Source organism: Ambystoma mexicanum, chromosome 12 (assembly GCF_040938575.1).
Source record: "Ambystoma mexicanum isolate Mex_15411 chromosome 12, UKY_AmexF1_1, whole genome shotgun sequence".
NCBI lineage: Eukaryota > Metazoa > Chordata > Amphibia > Caudata > Ambystomatidae > Ambystoma > Ambystoma mexicanum.
Genome location: NC_090936.1, coordinates 371,809,119 through 371,830,496, shown reverse-complemented (window position 1 = coordinate 371,830,496; position 21,378 = coordinate 371,809,119). Strand labels below are relative to the sequence as shown.

Sequence of the window (21,378 nt, the reverse complement as noted above, 5' to 3'; positions counted from 1 at the left end):
GAGAGATACGATCCCTGGGCTTGAGGCCTAGGACAAGTCTCGCAGTTCTGTTCTGGATGAGTTGCAGAGGGCGGAGGGTAGAGGCAGGCAGGCAGATTTATATAGAGGCTGTTACAATAGTCCAGCCTAGAGAGAACCAGGGCTCTGGAGACAGTGAGCTTCTGGCGGAAGGAGAGAAAAGGAAGAATACCTCTGAGGAGGTGCAGCTGGTAGTGTGACTTCTTAGAGATGTCAGAGATGTGAGGAGAGAAGGAGAGTGTGGAGTCGAAGATGACCCCGAGGTTTTTAGCTTTGCAGGTGGGAGCAGGAAGAAGGCCAAGAGGGGCTGGCCAGAGAGCAGCAGGGAAGGAGGGGGAGGGTGTGCCGATGAGTAGAATCTCAGTCTTACTGGCATTAAGGCAGAGGTTATTGGCGGCACACCACTCCTGTATAGCAGACAGACAGTCAAAGATGAGGGAGGGAGAGGAGGAGGCCGAGGGTAGCCTGAAGATGAGCTGGGTATCATCCGCATAGCACTGTAAATTGGGGCAGAGAGCGGCAATGCGGTGGGCAAGGAGTGCCATGTATTGGTTGAACAGCCAGGGAGAGAGGTTAGACCCCTGGGGGACACCACGGGTAGAGAAAAAGATATCGGAGAGGAAGGACCCAAGTTGACCCCAGGAGGGTCGGTCAGCGAGGAAAGAAGTCAGCCACGCCAGAGCCTGACCAGTGATACCCAGGTTATCACAGAGACGATTGAGCAGGATGGCATGGTTGACTGTGTCGAAGGCAGAAGAGAGATCAAGCAAGATGAGGACGCACGGGTGTTAGAGTCAAGATTCGAGAGCAGGTCTTCACGGATGTTCAGGCGAGCTGTTTCCGTGCTTCTGGCAGCTCTGAGGCCAGACTGATGCCATGAAGACAACCAACAGATTTGGTGTGGAGATTAAGCTGGGAGATGGCCAGTTTCTCCAGGAGCTTGCCCAGGAAGGGAGTGATGGAGATTGGGCGATAGTTACCCGGGTAGGAGGGGTCGGCAGAGGGTTTCTTAAGAAGAGGGTGCACAAGGGAGTGCTTCAGGGGGGATGGGAAGACTCCAGTGGTGAAGGAGTGATTACAGAAGTCAGCCAGGGCAGGAGCCAGGGAGTCGATGTGGTCCTTGATAGTTTTGGAGGAACAGTGATGAACCGTTTCTATGGCTAGTATTGTAGGCGTTGGCACGGAGTTCTGTGTGATGGCTGGAAGCAGCTGAAGGGGCCTCAGGAGAGTGAGGTCTCAGAGAGGTGAGGATTGATGCAAGTAGGGAGAGCAGGGAAGCCAGGGCAAAGCTGAAAACGGAAAAGCCTGGGTGATGCAGCCAGTCGGCAATATGAAATCCTTCCATCTGTAGAAAAAGCCTGCATTTGATTAGGCAGATTGGCAGATTGTGCTAGTGAAGTATTACAAATGGCAAAATTGCAACATCCTTACTTATTCAGAAACTAAATCAATTTGATCATGTAATCTACCATGAACAAATTACGCAACAACTGTTTCAAAGCAATTCCATCTTCAGCTGTTGTAAAGGAGCTGCAAGTAGTTTGTGGCAGGAACATAATTTTTGTTTTGTTTTACTACTGCCATCTACTGCAGGCTCACATACGACCATAAAGCCGATGACCCATCCTCATGTCGCAAGTTGATACTTACCGCGTCCCTTGTTCTGCAACGCAGGTCAGCGACCTTTGGGTCTCTATATGTTTGGACTACTGCTCCCCAAATCCGTACAAATAACATCATTTAAAAAAGAATGAGAAATTACCTAATTTATTTGACCCAAACTAGTGGGTATTTTGGTATATGTATGGTAAATAATAGGTGGGAAGGGGTAAGGGTATAAGTTAGGGTAGAGGGGTTGAGGGGGACTCCCTCTGCATTGTAAAAAAAAAAAAAAAAGAAAAGAAAAAAAGATTTTTCGTTTTTGGTTCCAACAAATTAGGTCATTTCTCAATTCGTTTTTTTCCCTCAGAAATATCACGGATATCCACTGCTCCCACGGGCCCTATCTAGGATAATAAATGGTGAAGGCTCATGGGAGTTGCAGTCCAAAACATCTGGGAGCCAAAAGGTTGCAGACTCCTGTTCTACAAGTGTGGGTGACTGTCCATTCCTCGTACCTTCACCCATAATAAACATTTCAATTAACTGTGTCCCTTTTTATCATTCTCTTTAGAATGTCTTTGTAGGGCCATTTCAGTTAACTGGTTCTTCACGATACGTCAGAATGATGCCAATTCTATATTCAGCTATTCAACTCAACGCCTGGTTTGGTGTCCCCAACATTCCAATCTAGTCACGTTCCTAGTTTCTACAACATAAGCTTCCATCCGTTCCGTTACCTATGCCTAATCTTGCTAGCAGACCCCTACCACCCAATCACTGGAGGATCTTCCCATTGCTCGTTCAATTGGTCACCTTCCCCAACCCTCAAAGACTGGCAGTGATTTGCACAAACAGTGCCTGCATTTGGCTTTAAATGCTTCATCTGCTGTGTTCTGTTCACGGTAGCGGTTTCCCAACTCTGTAATTTAGTTGTCACAGTGACCACCAAAGTAAAAACGTACATCGCTTAACAGGGCCAATGGGCTTCAGTGGAAATTACGTAAGACATCTAATACCATACCTTTTACTAAATGATGAAATTAAGGCAATGCCTTCAGCTTAGTTGAAAAGTGGAGCTTATGTTAAAACAAATCGATAATGACAACAAGGTGTTATTTATTTCATGCTCACCAGAATCTGGACGCTTTCTGGGCCACTGGAATATTAGCAATTGCTTTTACCAATCTGTAATGTGTGTGCGAATATAAGCTAAAACATGGCGCTGGTTCGCTGCCATTTTGGACATTCACTTCCAAAACCGCAATGAAAGTCTACGTTTCTGTGAGCTCAGTTAGGAGGCAGACATGAATTCTGCAAGGGATGCGAGATTGAAGAATTGCAGGCACATGTTTTAAGATTGTAAAAGGAGCTGGCTGCTGAGAAACAGATTACATTAATGCAGCAGTTCCAAATGAAGTTACATCATAACAAGGCTGATAAATATCAAGCAGTAACCGAGCAAGCTTCTGTGAGAGTCGCCTGATATAAATATCGAAAGAGAAGAGGGAGGGTGAACACCCGAAAGGTGGTAACAGTAATTGCCTCCGCAGGTGCTGATTGGGACCCCCGAACAATGGGACGGAGAGGTTTTCGATAGTACCAGCTCAGAGAGTGGGTCGGAAAGGGAAGTGCCGTCCAAATTAGATCCTGGTCACAAAGAAGTGACAGCTAAACCAGTCATGCGTAGGCGAGCTGGGCCCAATCCGAATAATCCAGCAGGTGGGTTAGTGGATTTGACAACGTTAGAGGATTACTCTCAGTAGGAGGTTGGGGAAATAATAAACCAATTGAAACAGAGGGCTGGTGAGCCTCCGTTGACATGGATGGTCCGATTATTTGATGGAGTTGCAGCAGGTCTCCTTGTTGACCGATAGAAGCTGCAAGGTTTCGGCCATTGTCACAGGAAACACATATTCAGGAGGTTTTGCGTGTGGGACCACCTCATGATCAGGATGCGAGAGAACCTCAAGTGTTGTTATTACAATTAGCTGCACAAGGTTGTAATCGCAAGTATCCGATCACCTCAGACTGGCCTAATGAGGAGAAGAAATGGTACACATTGAGAGAGCTGATTCAGAAGCTTAGAGAACATGCCATGAAAGAAGCTATCCATGTTGAGACTTCCAAACATATGGGGGTAGTAGCATTATCGGTCTCAGCAGAAATACCATTATTCGAACTGCTCCTCCGGCATACAAAAGTTTCCTTATGACTTTGCAGGTGGGGATGACAGGTAAGATAATGATGAGGTGGTGGATGCTATCAGACAGTTGGCTGACCTAGGTGAATGGGACAAGGGCAAAGAACGACCCAGTGAGAGAAAGGGGCACAGTGACAGATGAACCCCTGGAAGGAGGTTTGATGGCAAAGATTCCCGTGTATCCAGAAAGGATATGTTTTTGGCGCTACTAAAAGATGGAGTCCATGAGCAAAGGTCTGGGTTGAGAAGCCTAGTGGGCTGCCGGTTCTGGCAGATATAATTGCAACAGGAGAGGACCAAGTTGTTCTTGTGATGGAACCAGGGAAGAGGAGATGGAGTCATGTTCCCACTTACAAATGTTATTTATGCAAGTGATGTACTCCACCGATATCTTGTTTTCTTTTGAAATTTTGTTTTTAGACCTTGTTCGTGGTGTTTGCGCTTGTGGATGTGTGTGGAGTCCATTCGGGCGGGCCCGGGAACATGCTAGAAACGGTGGCAAGTGTCTCCATGTTGCAGCTGAACTCAACGATCTGGATGACGAATGACAATTTTGATGTTACCACGCAGCCTGCTGCCAGTTCCGCTGCGTGGTATCGTGACTCCTGGAGGAAACATCATGGGCATGATGTTTTGCCCCCTTCTGCAGTTTCCATGTCTTTTGTAAAGCATGTCTATGCTACGATTGTAGATCAACTTGAGAGTATATGGGTCTCCCTGGCCCGTCGTGTGCTGAACATCTCACCTTTCTGTTTGGCTGATGTTCATGATGCTGCAAATTTCATTTTGATCTGCCTTATGGCTGTGCCTATGCCGGCCCCTACGTTGCGGCACGTTTTCGGAGTACTGCATAACGATTCCCTTGTGGAGGAATTGGATTTCAGAAGTTATTTTTCTGTCTATGAGTACTGCCGATTTTGCGCTGACACTGATCATCGCGGTGTCCAGTTAAAGTTTCGAATCCTTTTGGTCGAATGACAAAAGGATCGAATCAATAGGCCCGAAAACAAAAGGGTTGAAAAAATGTTTTGACAAGCATATTTTTTGGGGGGATTTCGCATACATAAAAAATGTGGTTTTTAATAAGAAAAACGAGGGTTTGGGGGTACCCCCCTCAAAAAAAAAAAAATACATTTCGAACCTTTTTTTGGTCCTATTGACTCGATCCTTTTGGTATTCGACCAAAAGGATTCGAAACTATGACCTATAACCACTGATCGCAAATGGAGAAATATGACTCACATTATCACCTACAATATTGCTCCTGCTGATGTGTGCTTTGTAATGACTTGTGATCCGCAGCGCATTGGTAAATGTCAGCAACTAGACCTGACTGATGCTCAAAGTGCCACTGACTTTGAAAAACATTTATGTGCCCGATCTATATCGGTGTGTATGGATGTGTCGGATGCACAAAGCAGCACTGACTTTGAAAAACATGCATGTGCCCGATCTATATCGGTGTGTACGGATGTGTCGGATGCTCAAAGTGGCAGTGACTTTGAAAAACATGTATATGTCCAATCTATATCGGTGTGTACGGGTGTGTCTAATAATATGTTCTGCAATTTTACTGTTTGGTGGCCAGCGACATTCGACATGTTAAGCTCCCTATTGGCTGGCTATTTACCTGCGATAATAGTACCTACTCCTATATTCCTGCTAACATTTCTGGTATTTCCTTTAAAGCCTGCTATTCGCCGCTCTACGCATGCTGTTCACCATATTGGTGTATCTCCCGATTGTGATTCTAATGTGCGGTTGTTGTCTGAAACTGAAGTGTTCGCGCTGGCCATTTTTTTGGTGGGGGTATTCAGGTTAGATGCTTGGGGCTATAAATCCCCAATTAAGCTGGCTTGTGTGGTGGTGAAAGGGCTTAATGAGAACTCCTAAGCTTTAACTGAGCTGCTGTTAGACAACAAACATTTTACAAAAGCTATTTTACAGAACAGGGCTGCTATTGATAATTTGTTTTTGAAACACAATTTAGGTTACAGTGCCATTGAAGGGATGTGTTGTTTTAATTTAGAGGATCGTTCCTGTTCTATTGATAAGCACATTGGTGGTTTTAAGGACCTGATTTCCCCAAGTCCCACAAGATCAGGGCGGGAGCTGGTGGGATCAAATATTTTCATGGATTCCGGGGGCATTGCGTTATACTTTTTGGATTTTTGCTGTAATGATTGTTTTGGTTCTTTGCTGTTGTTGCATCTCTTGTATTCTGTTGTTGCATCTCTTGTATTCCGAATTTGATGGGGATATTTCGTCGGTTTCAAAAACTGTATTTTCGTCCATTGGGTTATGGCAGTTGATTGTCCAAAGGGTGGAGTGTAATGTGTGTGCAAAAATGAGCTAAAACATGGTGCCGTTTTGCGGCCATTTTGGACATTCACTTCCAAAACCACAATGAAAGTCTACATTTTTCTGAGCTCAGTTAGGAGGCAGACATGAATTCTGCAAGGGTTGCGAGATCCAGATGAGCTCATTATGGAGGATAGTAAGTGTATTGTTCAATCAAGGATGCGCCAAGAAGGGACTCAGAGTTGTGCAGGTGCAGTGATAAGGGGTTCTGGGAACGAGCGCACGGGAGTCATACCAGGTTTTTCCACTATTAACTGGATGTTTCCGCTCTTTGTTCCCCATGCTTGCTGTCTGTCCTTCGACCTGGAACGGTTTACAACCAGAGGTGGGCAGGGATTTGCTCCCCATAAGAGAAGAGGTATCCAAGTAGTACAACAGAATTGGAACCCGGGTGATGAAGTCTCACTGAGGAAGGACGCTCCGCTCCAAACCCCGTTAGCACCAGTGATCTCTCTGCCTACCTGCCTTGGGACTGGGTAGTGTTGTCGTGGCTGTGATGACGTTTTCTCCTGGAACTGCACAAACAGTGATGTAGACTAATATAATCTTTCTTCTTCGTGTGCATATGTCCATGTATAACCAATTCTCTTTTATTTCAGTGTTTAGCTGTATATCTGAAGTGTGAATAAACGGCCTGTAAAGAGTCAATTATATTCTAACTGTGAGTCTAAGTGTATATTATTGCCTCCCTGAGTCCAAGAACTTTTGGTCCATGAAATCTGGTAAGTGGTTTCTAGGGTCATTACACGTGACAGAAAAGCAAAACACCATCCCAGTTGTATTCATTTTTTCGCATTCGTAAGATGGATAGGTGGAGTCGCCACAGAGGGATTGGAACTAGCAACAAGCAAATTACAGAGCAGGTGCTTGGAAATGGCCCCCATTTTGCAGACAGCTGAAGAAAGGCTGTAAGTGGAATTGCCTTTCCAGACCCTTTAGTAGTTCCACCATTTCAATGTGGATTTTAACAGTGACATCTCTTTTTAAGAAGTGAAACTTTAGTCGATTTATTTGCAGTTCGTGATGTAAGAAGCAAAAACATGTACTTACCATCCAAGGTACAAAGGGCAAATAGGCCGGACTTTGTCTCCCCAGTGGCACCTGAATCGAAAATATAAAATGAGAATTTCAGATAAAAGCCTTCATGCTATTTTTTCAGTATGGAAATGAGAGTTGGCGAGTCTGGCAAATGTGTGCAAGAACCAAGTAGCAAAGCGAAAACCTGCAACATTAAATGCTACAAATCAGAACAAGACATTCAAAAACCTTAAGCAAGGTTGTGCAATGTACGAAAGCATAGTTCTGCAATCATTGCCTATGCAGATGTTTTGGACTGCAACTACCAGCAGTCCTTGCTGCATAGTCAATAGTGAGTGCTCATGGGGGTTGTAGTCCAAAACGTGTGGACAGCCAACGGTTACAGACCCCCTGTACCACAGTATAGTCAGTTCAGGCTAAGACCCTTAGGACCCTCTATGCACCAAGACTTTGCGGGCCTCAGATCATGATCGATTAAAAGCTATTGATAAAATACAAGTATAACTTGAAACTGGTTAATTTTCCAATTGGTGTGATGTAAATATCCACCCCCAGACTCTCTGTGGCTGGGTAACTAAAAACGAAAAAAAAGATAACGATCGTTCAGAAAAACACTGCAACTAAGCAACACGAGGCCCAAGCCTCCAACGTAACATTGTCCACAAAGCAGATAAGTACTATGAAGTCACTGCAAGACAACACTGAGCAGTGTACAACACATCTGAATAAATAAATGTAAATGACGCTCAGTTCATCAAAGGCATTCTAGAATACCAGCAAACGTTCATTGTAGATGGCATCCATCCCCACCCATGGCCAGGAGGGTTCCCCATAGCAATGCTAGTGGCAATGATTAATTCAAATGCTTCCAGCCATCAACCTTCAGTTTTGCTTAGGTCACCCAAATAAGACCAGTACTTCCAGACATGGGTCCCAAGCCCGCTGTGGCTAGAGACCCAAGCCACAACCCAAGGACGATGCCCAAAGAGGCTGAAACATGTATGTTGTTAGCTGTGGTCTCGTCCAGGAAGGATGTGACTTAACAGTTTAGGGTGAACTGCCTCTTCTGCCATGGGCCCAAGCCTGATTTTCATAAGGATTGTACTTTTCTGTAATGGCATTGTAGACTAAAACAATGGTTTGGGGGTTCCACAGAGCAATGCTAGGGGCAGTGAATATTTCAAAACCATCCAGCCATCAACCGCCTGTTTTCCTTATCCTTTCCCCACATGCCCAGCTTAGCACAAGATAAAGCAAAACTGAACATGCTCTGACATTTGGCACTCAGCCACTCACTAACACTTTGCTAATTGTACTGTTTCTTCCACCTGCCTGCACCAGCAGACTTAAACCTCCGCTGCACTACATCTTTTCGGGTGAACAATGCAGGGCTCCCAGTAAATCAGATTCACTTCTTAATGTATGTATACACACAGGTTCGACCTTTTAATGCATGCAGTACCAGCAGCAAAAGGAAGGAGTGGTGTGTGGAGAGAATTCCAAGAAGAGCGAAGCAATAGCTTGCAAGGGGTCCGGTCTTCACAACACCAAAGGAACCTCTATCTCATAAGTCACTAGTATGAGATATATGTTTCCACTACTCATAACATTAGATTATGTTTGATTGCCTGAAACTCCACATATGCTGTGGCTAACTTCAAGAATGCATTAAGTGCTCCATTTTCAAAGATTTCCAAGAGGGACAATCCCGTGGTTGATAGTCATCTCCCAGGCCCTTCTCCCTTTTGTAAAATGGGCTGCCATGAGAGCCTGCGCTCGGTTGGGAAATTACAAACTGAAGCACACCTTCACTTGAGAGTACTTTCAGGACCACCCGGCTAGACCGCATATATTACTGGATGTCTGAGGGCATTCAGTTCTGCTCAGTTCTGCTGGAAATGGAAACAATGCACTCCGAGAACCTCTCTCTCCCTTGGTGTTGTGTGGTGTGGTAAGTGTTATGTGAGTGGTGTTAGGGGCAGAGCCCAAGCCGAGCAAGACCCAATCTCTTCAGGGAACCCAATCCTGGCAATCTGCATTAAGACAGAGCATTTTGGGAACATAAGAATGACCGCAATTTATATTTGAAATAGTGATTCAGAATGAAACTCTTCCCATTACGTAATGCACATTGGGCTCTCCACTCTCATTTGTCTCTATTCTCACCCTAACAGAAATATGTATATAAATGCCAAGAAATATATAGCCATTTGGACTACTTCCTCACAGGATGGGACACTAGGCCTTTTCCTGCACGAAAGTTAGAAGGTAAACATTCAGCACAGCTTAGAGTGTGAGTCTTCTGAAGCCTGCTCGTGAGTGAGCATCCCACTTGGGAGCAGATTTGGGGAATTTGGCCATCGAGATGGCATGGCATGGCACCACAGCAAGACAACTTTGACAGAGCCTGCGCTGACTGGAACTGAGGTTTCGGTGGGCTCTGCCCTTAGTGGCAGCACCCTTTGCCAGAAGCAAGCCATGAAACAATGTCCCTGGAAAGTAGGGGGTGGAGAGAGCGGGGAGGAAGGGCAATTTGGGGGTGGGGTTCTGGTTCGGGCCAATCAGGCACTCTAGGGGAAGGGTTAAGGGTGTATAGAGGTGAGATTAGCCTCAGGACACAGGAACCATGATAGGCATTTCACCCCCCACCTCTATTTAGTTGCCATGGCCCCACAGCCTCAATCCGCCTGAAGCAACAAGAACTACCTGCCCTCCCTCTCAATGTATGTTGTCTTCTTTAATAATGCTGTTTGTTTCTCATTTCAGATTCCTGAGGCAGGATTCATAGGGTGCATCCCTGGAAAAAGTGCTGGTTGAGACCACAAAGGTCCACCGCAGTCAAGAGTCAGAGCATGCCACCCAGGTTACAAGACCTTCAGCGAGGCTATGGGGCATTGCAATGTGGGAGGGACATGCGTGGGGTGGGGGGATTGGGAACTGTGACAAGACACAGCTTCCAGCCATGGGGCCAAGCTGGTCCACCACAGGCAATCTTTTGCCTGAAAAGGGGCGTGGACCAAATACAGAAAATGGCGGGGAAACAGTGGGGGAAGGGGGAGGAAGGGTTTTTGAGTTAGAGATTTCCGAAAGTGGGGGGGGGGGGTGTCGGTCGCCGGTTCCTGTGGGGAGCTTTGCTTGCCCAAGAGGGAGTGCTCAGGTGGCCGACCTTAGGGTCGTTCCCCAAGTGACTGGATGAGGAAGGAGGCCAAGGGCTTCCTCTCTTGCACAGAGAGGATGCCAGTGCAGCGTAGAATCCAGACACTATGATGCCCTTTACCGAGCACCTGTAAGGTAACACCTGCCTAATAAAGCACGGCGCATGTACTTTCTCCCGACATACCACTCATTTGTCCTATGTTTTTGTCCATTTTCTTTGGCCGATATGGTTTTGTTTGCAAGGGTTGGCGAGGTGTGAGAACATACACTGCATATTTTGCCCTCTAACATTGTGGCTGGCTGGTGTGGGTAGCCGCTGCTATGCCGGTGGTCTGTCTTGATGAGACCCATTTCCTGACCTGGATCTGCACAGTGGCCCTTCAGGAGCCTAGGGCCAAAAGCGCAGACCCTTTGGTGCAATAAGGTTCACTCTCTTTACTGAGGCTACCCGTGCCTGCCTTGGCTTGCCACTGCAGCACAGTGTTACAAAGAACTCGGAACCAACAGGAAGAGCGGTAACATGTTATCAGTATATAAAACACCAAAACAACATGACAAACATGCCAACATTTAGCTCCACTTTTGGGCCACGTGTGAGAATGCTCCCATGTGTGGTCTTTTTCATCACTCCCTTTCAGTAGCGGCCATAACCTAGTCAGAATAAAAACATTTTGTAAGCATTGATTAAGCAACCAAACAGCTTCCAAAATGGCTTAAGCGTTTACTAAGCAGCACCCAGGCATGTATAGGGCACAGACAATGTCTATACGTGCATTAGCTAAACAGTTTGTGAACATTTCCTAAGTGGTTAAACTCAATGCTTTAAGAATTAAGTAATACCTGCCAGAGAACCAAGTCTTTATAATACAGAAAATGTCGGGAGACATTTCTTCCAACAAGTCATACATATTATTACAGTGAGCCCCTGCCAATCTCGCATTAATAAGAAGGCCCCTAAGGGGATCCCCAACAGATATGTTCCCATCTTCCAGTATATATAATTGATTTCCCTTAGAAGTTATATGTGGTAGGGGATCCATCACAATCCGATCCTGCTTTCCACAGGAAAAACAGAACCAGAGGGGGCAAAAGTAAGTAATTCTGCCCGTGTATATCTAATTGGCAAAGTCTTCGGATCTTTCCTGACTAGTCAAATACGTGTCTTTATTCTGGCATAATTCTTCGGGCCAATGCCCGTCCATACGCTTCCCTTGGGTGTGCTCTCGGCCCGCCCGCTGGGTGCATACACTCGTATTTGCCCCAGGACGCCGTTAAATACCAGCAAAATCGCATGACATGCCCACAACGATGGAAAACAGACTTTGCCTGTGTCAGGCACTCGTAATATTTTCACGATAATTCAGTGCAAAGTTGCCCACACACAAAAACTTCACACAGTACAAGGTCTGATGAATAAAATGTGTAAGAGTTTTTAAAATGTAGAGTGTTGCTTTCTAAAACATAGTTAAAATATAATGAAATAGCGATTCCAAGATGGCTGTGCACCACTAAACACTGCAGCTCTGAGCTTCCGGCCCGCGAAAGACTTTAGGCACAAAGATCAGCAATATAAGCCCTCCCCAGGCACTAAAAATAATATGAAGCGGCGTTGGGACAAAGAAGCAACTCAGGGGGTGCAACAATTGGACCCCGAGGACCCTCTCTCCACGAGTCATGGGGGGACGCACACGCATGACACCACGCTGCCCGACACAGTGAGACCAGGAAAGCAGGCAAGAACGCCTGCGAAGGACCAGCGCCGGGCGGCCTATAAACGAGAACCAAGGCCCGCCCGCCAGGAGAGAGGCGGTACCAGGGAGACGAGGGCGCACAAGGAGGCCATCACCAGCTCCCAACCCAGCGGCCCCCCATTCAACATTTGCCCGATAAGGCACATAGGAAGGTATCGGGCCCCCCCGACGGAGGGCCCTTCCAGCCACCCCTTACCGCAGCAGGCTGTCTGGCAGGGAAGCGGTGCGACCGCATAAAGGAGCCACGCCAGAATGATCGCCCAGGACCGCTTCTCTGGCTTCTGCCTCGTCTCGGGACCCTCGCCTCCTTTGCCCTCTGGCCCGGTACGTCGATCAGGAATCAAATGTGTGCAGATCTGCGGAAGGAATCTCTCCTCTCTTCTACAGGGCGCCCCGAACACTTCTTGATCCCGGCTCGACCGTCCCGTCCTCGCTGTTCTTCCGCCTTTACTCCGTTACAACGTATACGATGGGGCAAGTGGGGGAGGGTCCCTATTCGGGCGCCATCTTGAAAGGGGCCCCTAGGGGTCCCTCGTGCTATGGAAACAAGGCAATGACCATACACGAAAAGATGCGCCAGACACGAGGTTTCAAATTCCCAATGCTAGGGTTTATTGCAAGCAAAAGATAGTATCAATTGGCCAATTCTGATATCACGCCCCGCGACGTGAGTTTCCTAGACCTCGAGGGACGCAAGAGAGCGAATTACGTACATCAGTTACATATATACAAAATGCATATCATACAATCAGCAAAGTCATGTTCAACACCCCTCTGTATTAAGTTCCTTTGAACTCGGGATGACGATGGACATATCTGACGAGTATGACGATTATAATGCTTTCAATGTCTATTCTAGTAACAATGTGCAATTTAGAAAGCACGGAGGCATCTTTTAGAACACAGTGGTTCTGTTGTTGGAAGCAATCTGTACACGGGGGAAGAGCCACATTCCAAGCTTTGCTATCTATGAGGTACTATTCGTGTCCTGGGAGCCGACACATTCTAAAGGGTTTTGCGAGGGGGTGCCGTAAGAGAAGCATAATTCAAGCCTTTAACTGTATTATTCTAACATATTCTACCATCGTACGAGACTGGCTGGCAGCTGTGAAGTGATTAAATGCCCTGCAGCTTACTCCCAAGGCTACAGAGAGGGAGCGTGGGCATTCCTCTCTGGGCTACTCATGAGGAGTTTCAGCAAACTTCAGTCCCGCAACCTTGTCCTTTCATATTCAGACAACAATGTTAACAGTTGAGCAGAGTAAGAAGAATCCGCAAGAATTACAAGCTGCAAAGCAGTTTTTAGCCAAAAAGCAATGAGCAATGGTTAACAAGCAAAATGGCGATTCTTACTACATTTAATATGGCCGCTCGTCGGTCAAGCATAGCAGTTCATATTTCTCCAATTCGGTGCATAAAACGGTTGGCCCACGGCCATCAAGTTACGTCTATCATTCAAATGAAGGGTATTCATTTTTCCAGATTGACAAACCCTCCTTTTGGCCGTGTGCCAAACGTCTTATTTATTCATTGTATCCTCCTCTTCTTAGGAGGAGTCTGGGGTATCTGCATCTGAATCATCTCCATCATTAATGTCTATCGCCATGAATAGTTGTACTATTTTTGTTTCCTCAGTGTCTCTGTTATTCCGGCCATGCGTTTGTTTTCCTCTCTACACCATGTGCATACATCCCTTAGTACATCCATCAGTTATTTCAGTGCATATTATTGGTAAGCATTGTATGCAACAGCAGCATGTTATGAATATCCAGAGTACCATCATTAGTATCGAAATTAACTTCCATCCCCAAGACCGCAATAATCCCCATAACCAGGATTCTATCCCCCAACCCCCTGCTTCAGTAGAGAGTGTGGAACTTATGACGTGTAATTTCCGGATCGCTTTAAATATTGTAGGGGAGTAGTCATCTATATACACACAGCATGCAGTTTTTACGAGCTTGCAAACTCCCCCACGATCAACTAATATTATATCGAGAGCCATCCTGTTTTGAAGTGCCATCAGTCTTATTCCTTTTTCTTCTAACGTCATATTCAATAAAATATCCGTTGTGGAATCTATTGTTTTTTGTAATATTCCAGACAGTTTTCTTATATTGTAAGAGTTTTCTATTTGGGACAAGAACGGTATAAATGATTTGGCTATATCCATTGCTATCATTCCATCCTCACTACTCCTTTGAGTTCTACCTTTTGTTCGTCTGGCTACTTCTGCTGTCTCCAAGAGGAACACTCCTGGAAACAGTAGACCTAGGTAGCATGTACCTCCCCAGTTCCTAGGTAACCATGGATATGCTTTTTCTCCACATATAAAATAAACAGGGTCTCCCACGTACACGGGTTCTATTTCATGTTTTAAAAACATTATGTTCAGGCAGTTGCTAAATGTTCCTACTTTATAGGAACCCTTTTTCTGTAGACATAGGGGAGCAGTTTTGGGGCTGTGATCCACTGCATAGGCAGGGGGCACAGCCTCTTTGTTCCATTCATCCCTCATCCGAAATGTCATTACTGATGTTCTTTCTGCTGGCGGGGTTGGTCTATTCTGCCTATGTAATCTATCTAGTCTTGTTATTTTTCGTGTATTCTTTCTCACGGGTTCCAGTGCAAATACGCGAGTTTTTTGGAATATGGAACAACCCACAGGTCTCATGATTACTTCCTCAAATTCATTCATATTGGTCTCATCTAGCTGACCCGTATTACTCTTGTTCCATTTCCCAAAGAACATTGCACTTAACGTTACTTCACAGGAATAAATCAATGGCAATGGTTGTGCATACCAGCCTATCCCTTTCCCACCGTGCTGTGGTAAATGGGCGCAAACCCAGCAACCTTTTTTCTTTAACACCGCATGGGTCATGTTCATGATGAGCAACAATGTATTGTTGCCGTAACCTTCTCTATGTCTTTCTTCCATTGGGGGCAAAGTACCAGTGATTACATGAACCGGGCTTTCAGTAGCTGTTTTTGGCAAAAGTGTTTCTAATGGGTGTACGTACTCCAGGAACCATAGTGTAATAGCTGTTATTGTTGGTACTATCATACTTAAGAAACATAGGACCAATGTCCAAATCAGTACCTTATTCCTTTTACCATGCTTTTTCCCTAAATTTACAGTCTTTAAATCAGGTGCAGGAGAAGGCTGAAACTGGTCTTGACTTGTTCTTCATCGTCCTTCTTGCTGGCGAAGTTCGTCGTGAATGTCTCTCGTTCTTGATGCCAGAAAAGTTCAACGAAAAATGTCACCGTTCAATTCTCCCAGCCTTTTCACAGCCTGGATCATTTATCCACTCCCGAGCAAGATTAGTTGTTCTTTCTCCAACTGCTCAGACGATTTCTGAACAGTTCTTTATTGATAGAGTACCATGTGCATCCAGCTTGTCCCGCTCTGGCTTAGGACAAATGTACTCCATCAGCCTTAGTACTTATGTGCGTCGAGCTTGTCCTGCTATGGCTCCTGACACATGTACTTTATAAGCGCACCGAGGAGCCGTGAGTTTTTAATTGTCCGACTTGCACAATTCTCACACTTCTCTCCTCTACGCCCCTGGTTCCTACTCCGTCCGTGAGTAGAACCAAAGGCCAAAAAGAAAAGCACCAAAGATCTGTGGATCACTTTGCCTGTCGAGGCTGCAGATTATATCGATTCACTCCTGCTATTGTATGATCCGTGAATAGTGCCCTTGCATTTCCAGTACCAGGCTCAGTGTCAGCCTGTGGCACAATGATGGGCAGCGATGGGCGTCGTGGCAATGATGTAGTTTCTTTCTCTGGCTTTGGTGCATTCGCGAGAGCTGATGGGCGCCAAAGGGGTGCACGCGTTGTTTCTGCTCGAGTTTGCAATGCAGTGTCGTTCGGCAGTTTCCGCTGAGCAACGTTGGGGCACTTTTCGCCCTTCACCCTTACTGGCAGCCTCCTCAGGCTCTGTTTCGAGTTTCACTTCTCGTTTGCGCTTTGTTTCAACTTTCACTTCTCGCTCAGGCTGATGCTGTGGCACTGGACTGGCAACAGTTTCTTTCGTTTCCGAGACCGTTGTATTTTTCACGTCGTCTGGATCAGGCAAAGTTTTCAGTGACGCTGGGAACCTTTTGGCATGGGTAGCATGAAGCCATGCCTTGCGTCCGTCCACTCAGATGGCCGTCTGTGTTGCCAAAAGTACTTGATAGGGGCCGCGCCACCTGGGTGCTAATGCTGTCTTCCGTTCAAAGTTTCTGATTAGCACCCAGGCTCCAGTGAGTGCCCCGGTCCTGTATATCGCATCGGCAACGCCTCCTGCACCTGCTGATGAATCAAACGCAACTTTTGTATTAAAAGTCCACAGTAAGTGCTTAACATAGGATGCTCGACCTCACATAATTTTCTGGGCTGCGGTGCGCACCATACATTTGCTGGTCTCCCCATTATAATCTCATAAGGGGAGAGCCCAGTCTTAGCCTGCACAGACGTGCGCATACACAACAGCGCTAGGGGTAATGTCTCCACCCAACTCAACTTGCTCCCAGCGCAAATTTTCGCTATCTTTGACTTCAGGATTCCGTTGTGTCTCTCCACAAGCCCGGCAGAACTGGGATGCCTGGAACTGTGGAATCGCTTCTCTATTTGCAGACCTGCACAGATCTGTAGCACTACTGCGCCCACAAAGTGGGGGCCGTTGTCTGACCACAGGACACGAGGCAACCCAAACCGGGAGAAATACTCCTTCAGCATTACTTTTGCTGTGGACATGGCAGTACAGTCTTTTAAAGGATATGCCTCCACCCACTTGCTGAATGCACAGATTACCACTAACACGTACTTGTAGTTCTGGCACCTTTCCATTTCTATGAAATCGAAAAGGACCACCTCAAACGGCATAGAGGGTGGGCCGAAACTACCTGCTGGAGTCAGGGTTCCCTTTCCTACATTGTGTTGCAGGCACGTGATACAATTCTGCACTAGCCTTTCTGCATTCTTTTTTATGTGCTTATTCATCCATACTGTGGATAAATGCTGTACCATTTTCTTTGCGCAAATGTGGGTAGGGCTATGCGCCATTATAACCATTGAAGTTACGTAACACTTTGGCAACATCCAGTTCTTTGTTTCCTTGTCCACCCAACATCCTTCCAAATCTAACTCAGCAGAGCCCTTAGCCCACCCCTGAATCTCTTCGGTCGTGGCCTCAGCCTGCATTTCTTTGACTGTGGCAGCTCCATTCTCTATCATACAAGGTACTTCCTCAGTCTGTACTGTCATCATTTTATTCCCCAAATCTGTGGCTGTTTGCTTCGCAATCCTGTCTGCAAACGCGTTTCCCTCTCCCACTCTGCATGTTACTTTCTTATGTGCCTCGCACTTTACCATAGCTAGGCGCTTTGGAAACGTGAGCGCAGACAACAATCGCACAATCAAAGGGCCATGCTGAATCCTGGCTCCATGTGATGTCAAGAAACCCCTCTCAGCCCAAAGTCGGCCAAAATTGTGAACCACCCCAAAGGCGTACTGGCCGTCAGTATAAATATTTACGTTCAGATTCTCAGAGAGTTCACAGGCTCGGGTCAGTGCTATTATTTCTGCGGCTTGTGCCGAATTGTAGGGGATCCTTCTGCTCTCTACAACTCTCTTTAGGGTAGTAATTGCATATGCGGCCGTTGATGTGCCATCAGGTAATTTAAAACAAGAGCCATCGCAAAATAACTCCTCATCTGGCTCTTTTTGTGTGATATCGCTCAAATCAATCCTTCCCTTTGTTTCTTCTTCAGTGATCATTAAACAATCATGGGGTGGTGATTCGTTGTCACCAATTTCTGCTATAGGCAGTGGCATTAATTCTGCAGGATTCAATGCGCTACACCTCATAATTTGGATGTGGGCTGCAAACAAGATGAGCTCACATCTTGTCAGTCTAGCTGAGGTGAGATGTTGTGTCTGCGTCCTATTTAATAGAACGTCTATAGCATGTGGCACCATCAGAATTAAAGTGTGCCCCAATACCATTCCTTCCGTTTGTTTCACTGACACAGCAGCCGCTGCGACAGATCGCAAACATCGTGGTAGTGCGCGCGCTACAGGGCCCAACGCGCAAGAAAAATAGCCGCACGGCCTATTTCTTCCACCTTGTTCCTGTGTCAAAACCACCAATGCACATCCTTCACTCTCACTCACAAATAGTCTGAAGATCTTTTCATAGTTAGGAGTGCCTAAAACTGGCGCAGCACACAATGCAACTTTCAATTGCTCAAACGCTTTCTGACATTCCTCATCCTACTGCAAAGGCATCTCTGCATCCTTTTTAGTCAATTTTATCATCGGCTTCACAATCAACGCAAAATTACTGATCCACTGCCGACAATAAGAGGCCAAGCCTATTACAGCTCTCACTCCTTTTTGAGTTTTTGGAATAGGCATACTAGAAATACTTTTTATGCGTTCTGGTGTTAATCTTCTCCCTTCTTTCGAAAGTAGGTATCCCAAATAAGAGACCTCCTTTTGATTATACTGAAATTTCTTCAAACTTGCCTTATGACCATGGGTCGCTAAATGTGTCAAGAGTAATACAGTACTTTCTTTGAAGATCTCTTTCGTGTCAGCAGCTAATAGCAAGTCATCTATGTACTGCAAGAGTACGCAACCTTCGGGTAGTTCTAGCATGTCTAGCTGCTCTTTTAGCGCTCTGCTGTAAATGCACGGGCTTTCTGTATATCCTTGTGGAATGCGTGTGAATGTGAATGATCGACCTCCTAGAGTGAACGCGAACAGATATCTACTGCTTTTATCCACTGGGATGCTAAAGAATGCGTTCTTCAAATCAAATACACTAAAGTATTCTGCAGTGGCCGGTATCATTGTCAGTATTGTTGTGACATCTGAGACCAAAGGGAATTGTGGGTCTACCACTTTGTTTAATGCGCGCAGATCAGTTATGAAATGATAGGGTACTTCATTGCCTCCTTTCTTGTAAACTGGAAGAATCGGGCTGTTGCACGTGCTCCCTGCAATTTCCTCAACCACCCCCAATCTCACCAGGTCAGTAACAATGCTTTTCAATCCCTTCTCACCTTCAACAGAAATTTTATACTGGGCAATTTATAACTGTGGTAATGTAACACCTTCTTTCAAAGTTATTTTTGCTGGCTCTATTTTCAAGCATCCTACATCATTATCATGCATTGCTCACAGACAGGTTGGTACTCCACTTAACTCATCTGGCAACTCTTTTGACATGAATTCCGTCACCAGTGCATCGTGAGGCCACATCGTGAGGAACACCCCGTCTGCCGTACAATGTATGACTGCCCCCAATTTTCTCAACAAATTTAATCCTAACAAGTTCTCCCCACAATTTTCTGTCAGAAGAAATGGACACTGTTCCGTAAATGGTCCTATTGTAATTGGGACAGCTTCGGATATGGGGTTAATTACTGGTGTACCTGAGAACCCTACAGAAACATTCTTCTGCCCCGACAGTGGTATCTCCGGAACCAAGTGGTGGTCTATCGAACACTTCTGTGCCCCTGTATCTACAAGGAAACGGTGCTCCTTATTCCCGACTCTCATTTCTACGTAGGGTCCTCTCTGATTCACGGGAATAGACGCTGGTTCCGACCCCTGTGGTGGGCTGTCCTATCGCGAAAATAACACATCGTCCGATGTGTAGTCACCGCTGCTGCTATAATACGTGTTTGGCTGTGCATCAAAAATATTCCCATTTCCCCCTCCATGTCCTCCACTCTGATCATTTCTCTGTTGGCCCTGCCCGCCTGATTTTGGTTTGAAACACTTTGGTTCAATGTCTGGTTCTGTTGTGCTTGGTTTTGGCCATATGATTGGGTTTGAGTACCTCCATTGGTATATCCCTGCTGCTGCTGCATGTTACTTCTGCTTGGGCCGTTCGACCCCTGATGTCCTCTATGAGGCCTTCTCTGACCAAACCCACCTCTATTCTGTAGATGCGGGCATTGCGCTCGCCAGTGTCCTTCCTCCTTACAGTACGCACATTGATTTAATCCCAATGACACCCATGCATATTATTCAAATTTCCCCGGCCTTGTGCATTACCTCTACCTCTATTGTATCCAATGACCTGCTGCAGTAACACCCCTACTATTGTTTGCATCGCTTCCTTTCTCATCTCCAATGGGTACCCATTACATATCTCACTTACTTCTTTTACTGACGTTCTTTTGTTCGACATCCATCGCATTGTTTCCCCTACCCATACCTGCAATCTTTGTTTATCGCCTATCTGTCCCGGTACCGGCAAATGCTTTGTACCACCTGGAAAAACTCTCGGTCCATGATTTTTTTTATACTCAACCTTGACGCCTCCTTCCTACCTTTCTTAATAAACTCTCTACTATACTCAGGTGTAGCAAACATTTCAGCATATCTGTCTTCCATTTCATTTTTTACTTCAATCAGTTTGTGCACATGTTTTCTTACACCCTCATCTCTTTGCTCACTGCGTGCTAACTTATTCAAATCTAACAACCGCTGTGGCGGTAAATTCCCAAGTATCTTTTTCCATTCTCCCACCAGAATTTCCCCCATGCATTCCAACACTACCTGTCTCTCGTCTCTTCTTCGGTACCCATACAATGAGGCCAATGCTGCCGTCTCATCATTTCCTTCTATGTACATTTCTGCCTCTTGTCGTAATTCAATCTTTCTCTCTTTGCTGATTGCGCTTCGAGTTACCTGTCCAAATCCTGTTCCTTCAGCCCCGCCTCTCGGCCCCCCAGTCTCAATCTCGACTTCAGGAGGGGCGGATGGTGCTGAATCTGTCTCTAGAGCGGGAGGTGCGGATGGGACAAGTGACACAGGTGGCATCTGTGAAGGGCCTTGCTGGGTGCTGGGAAATTGTGTGTCCGCGGTCTGCACTTGTGGGAGTGCTCGTGCTGTGAGCAGGGCTTGGGTTAACGCTTGCGTGAGGGGAAGTGCTTGGGCTACGGGAGGGGGTATGAGAGCTATTGGTTGGGCCCACGCAGTCACTGCTGGCGTGTTTGGTTTCGATTCTGGTTTTGGGCCTCGACCCGTGTTAGTTAACAAATGTTCCATTAATTCATCTGCTATGTGTAGTTCCCACTGTGGGTATATTCTGTCTATGTTCATCTGGTCCCGTCTCCCTTCCCGTCTTAGACTCTCAGTCCACTCCTCCTCTTCCTTCTCTTCTGCTATCTCAAGCTTCGTTTTATGCCTACGCGCATGCTTCTCTCTACTCCTAAGTCGGAGCATCGCTTCCCTCCTCTA

At 46.1% G+C, this 21,378-nt stretch overlaps 1 protein-coding gene across 1 annotated transcript in view; it reads right to left on the bottom strand.

The window, feature by feature from the left end:
- The window catches only part of ITFG2 (integrin alpha FG-GAP repeat containing 2), a 1,163,252-nt gene that overhangs the window by 414,915 nt on the left and 726,959 nt on the right, over nt 1-21,378 (bottom strand). The window contains exon 8 of the mRNA XM_069628496.1: nt 7,232-7,282. Within this exon, the coding sequence (XP_069484597.1) occupies nt 7,232-7,282 (51 nt within the window). The remainder of the gene's footprint in view (nt 1-7,231; nt 7,283-21,378) is intronic.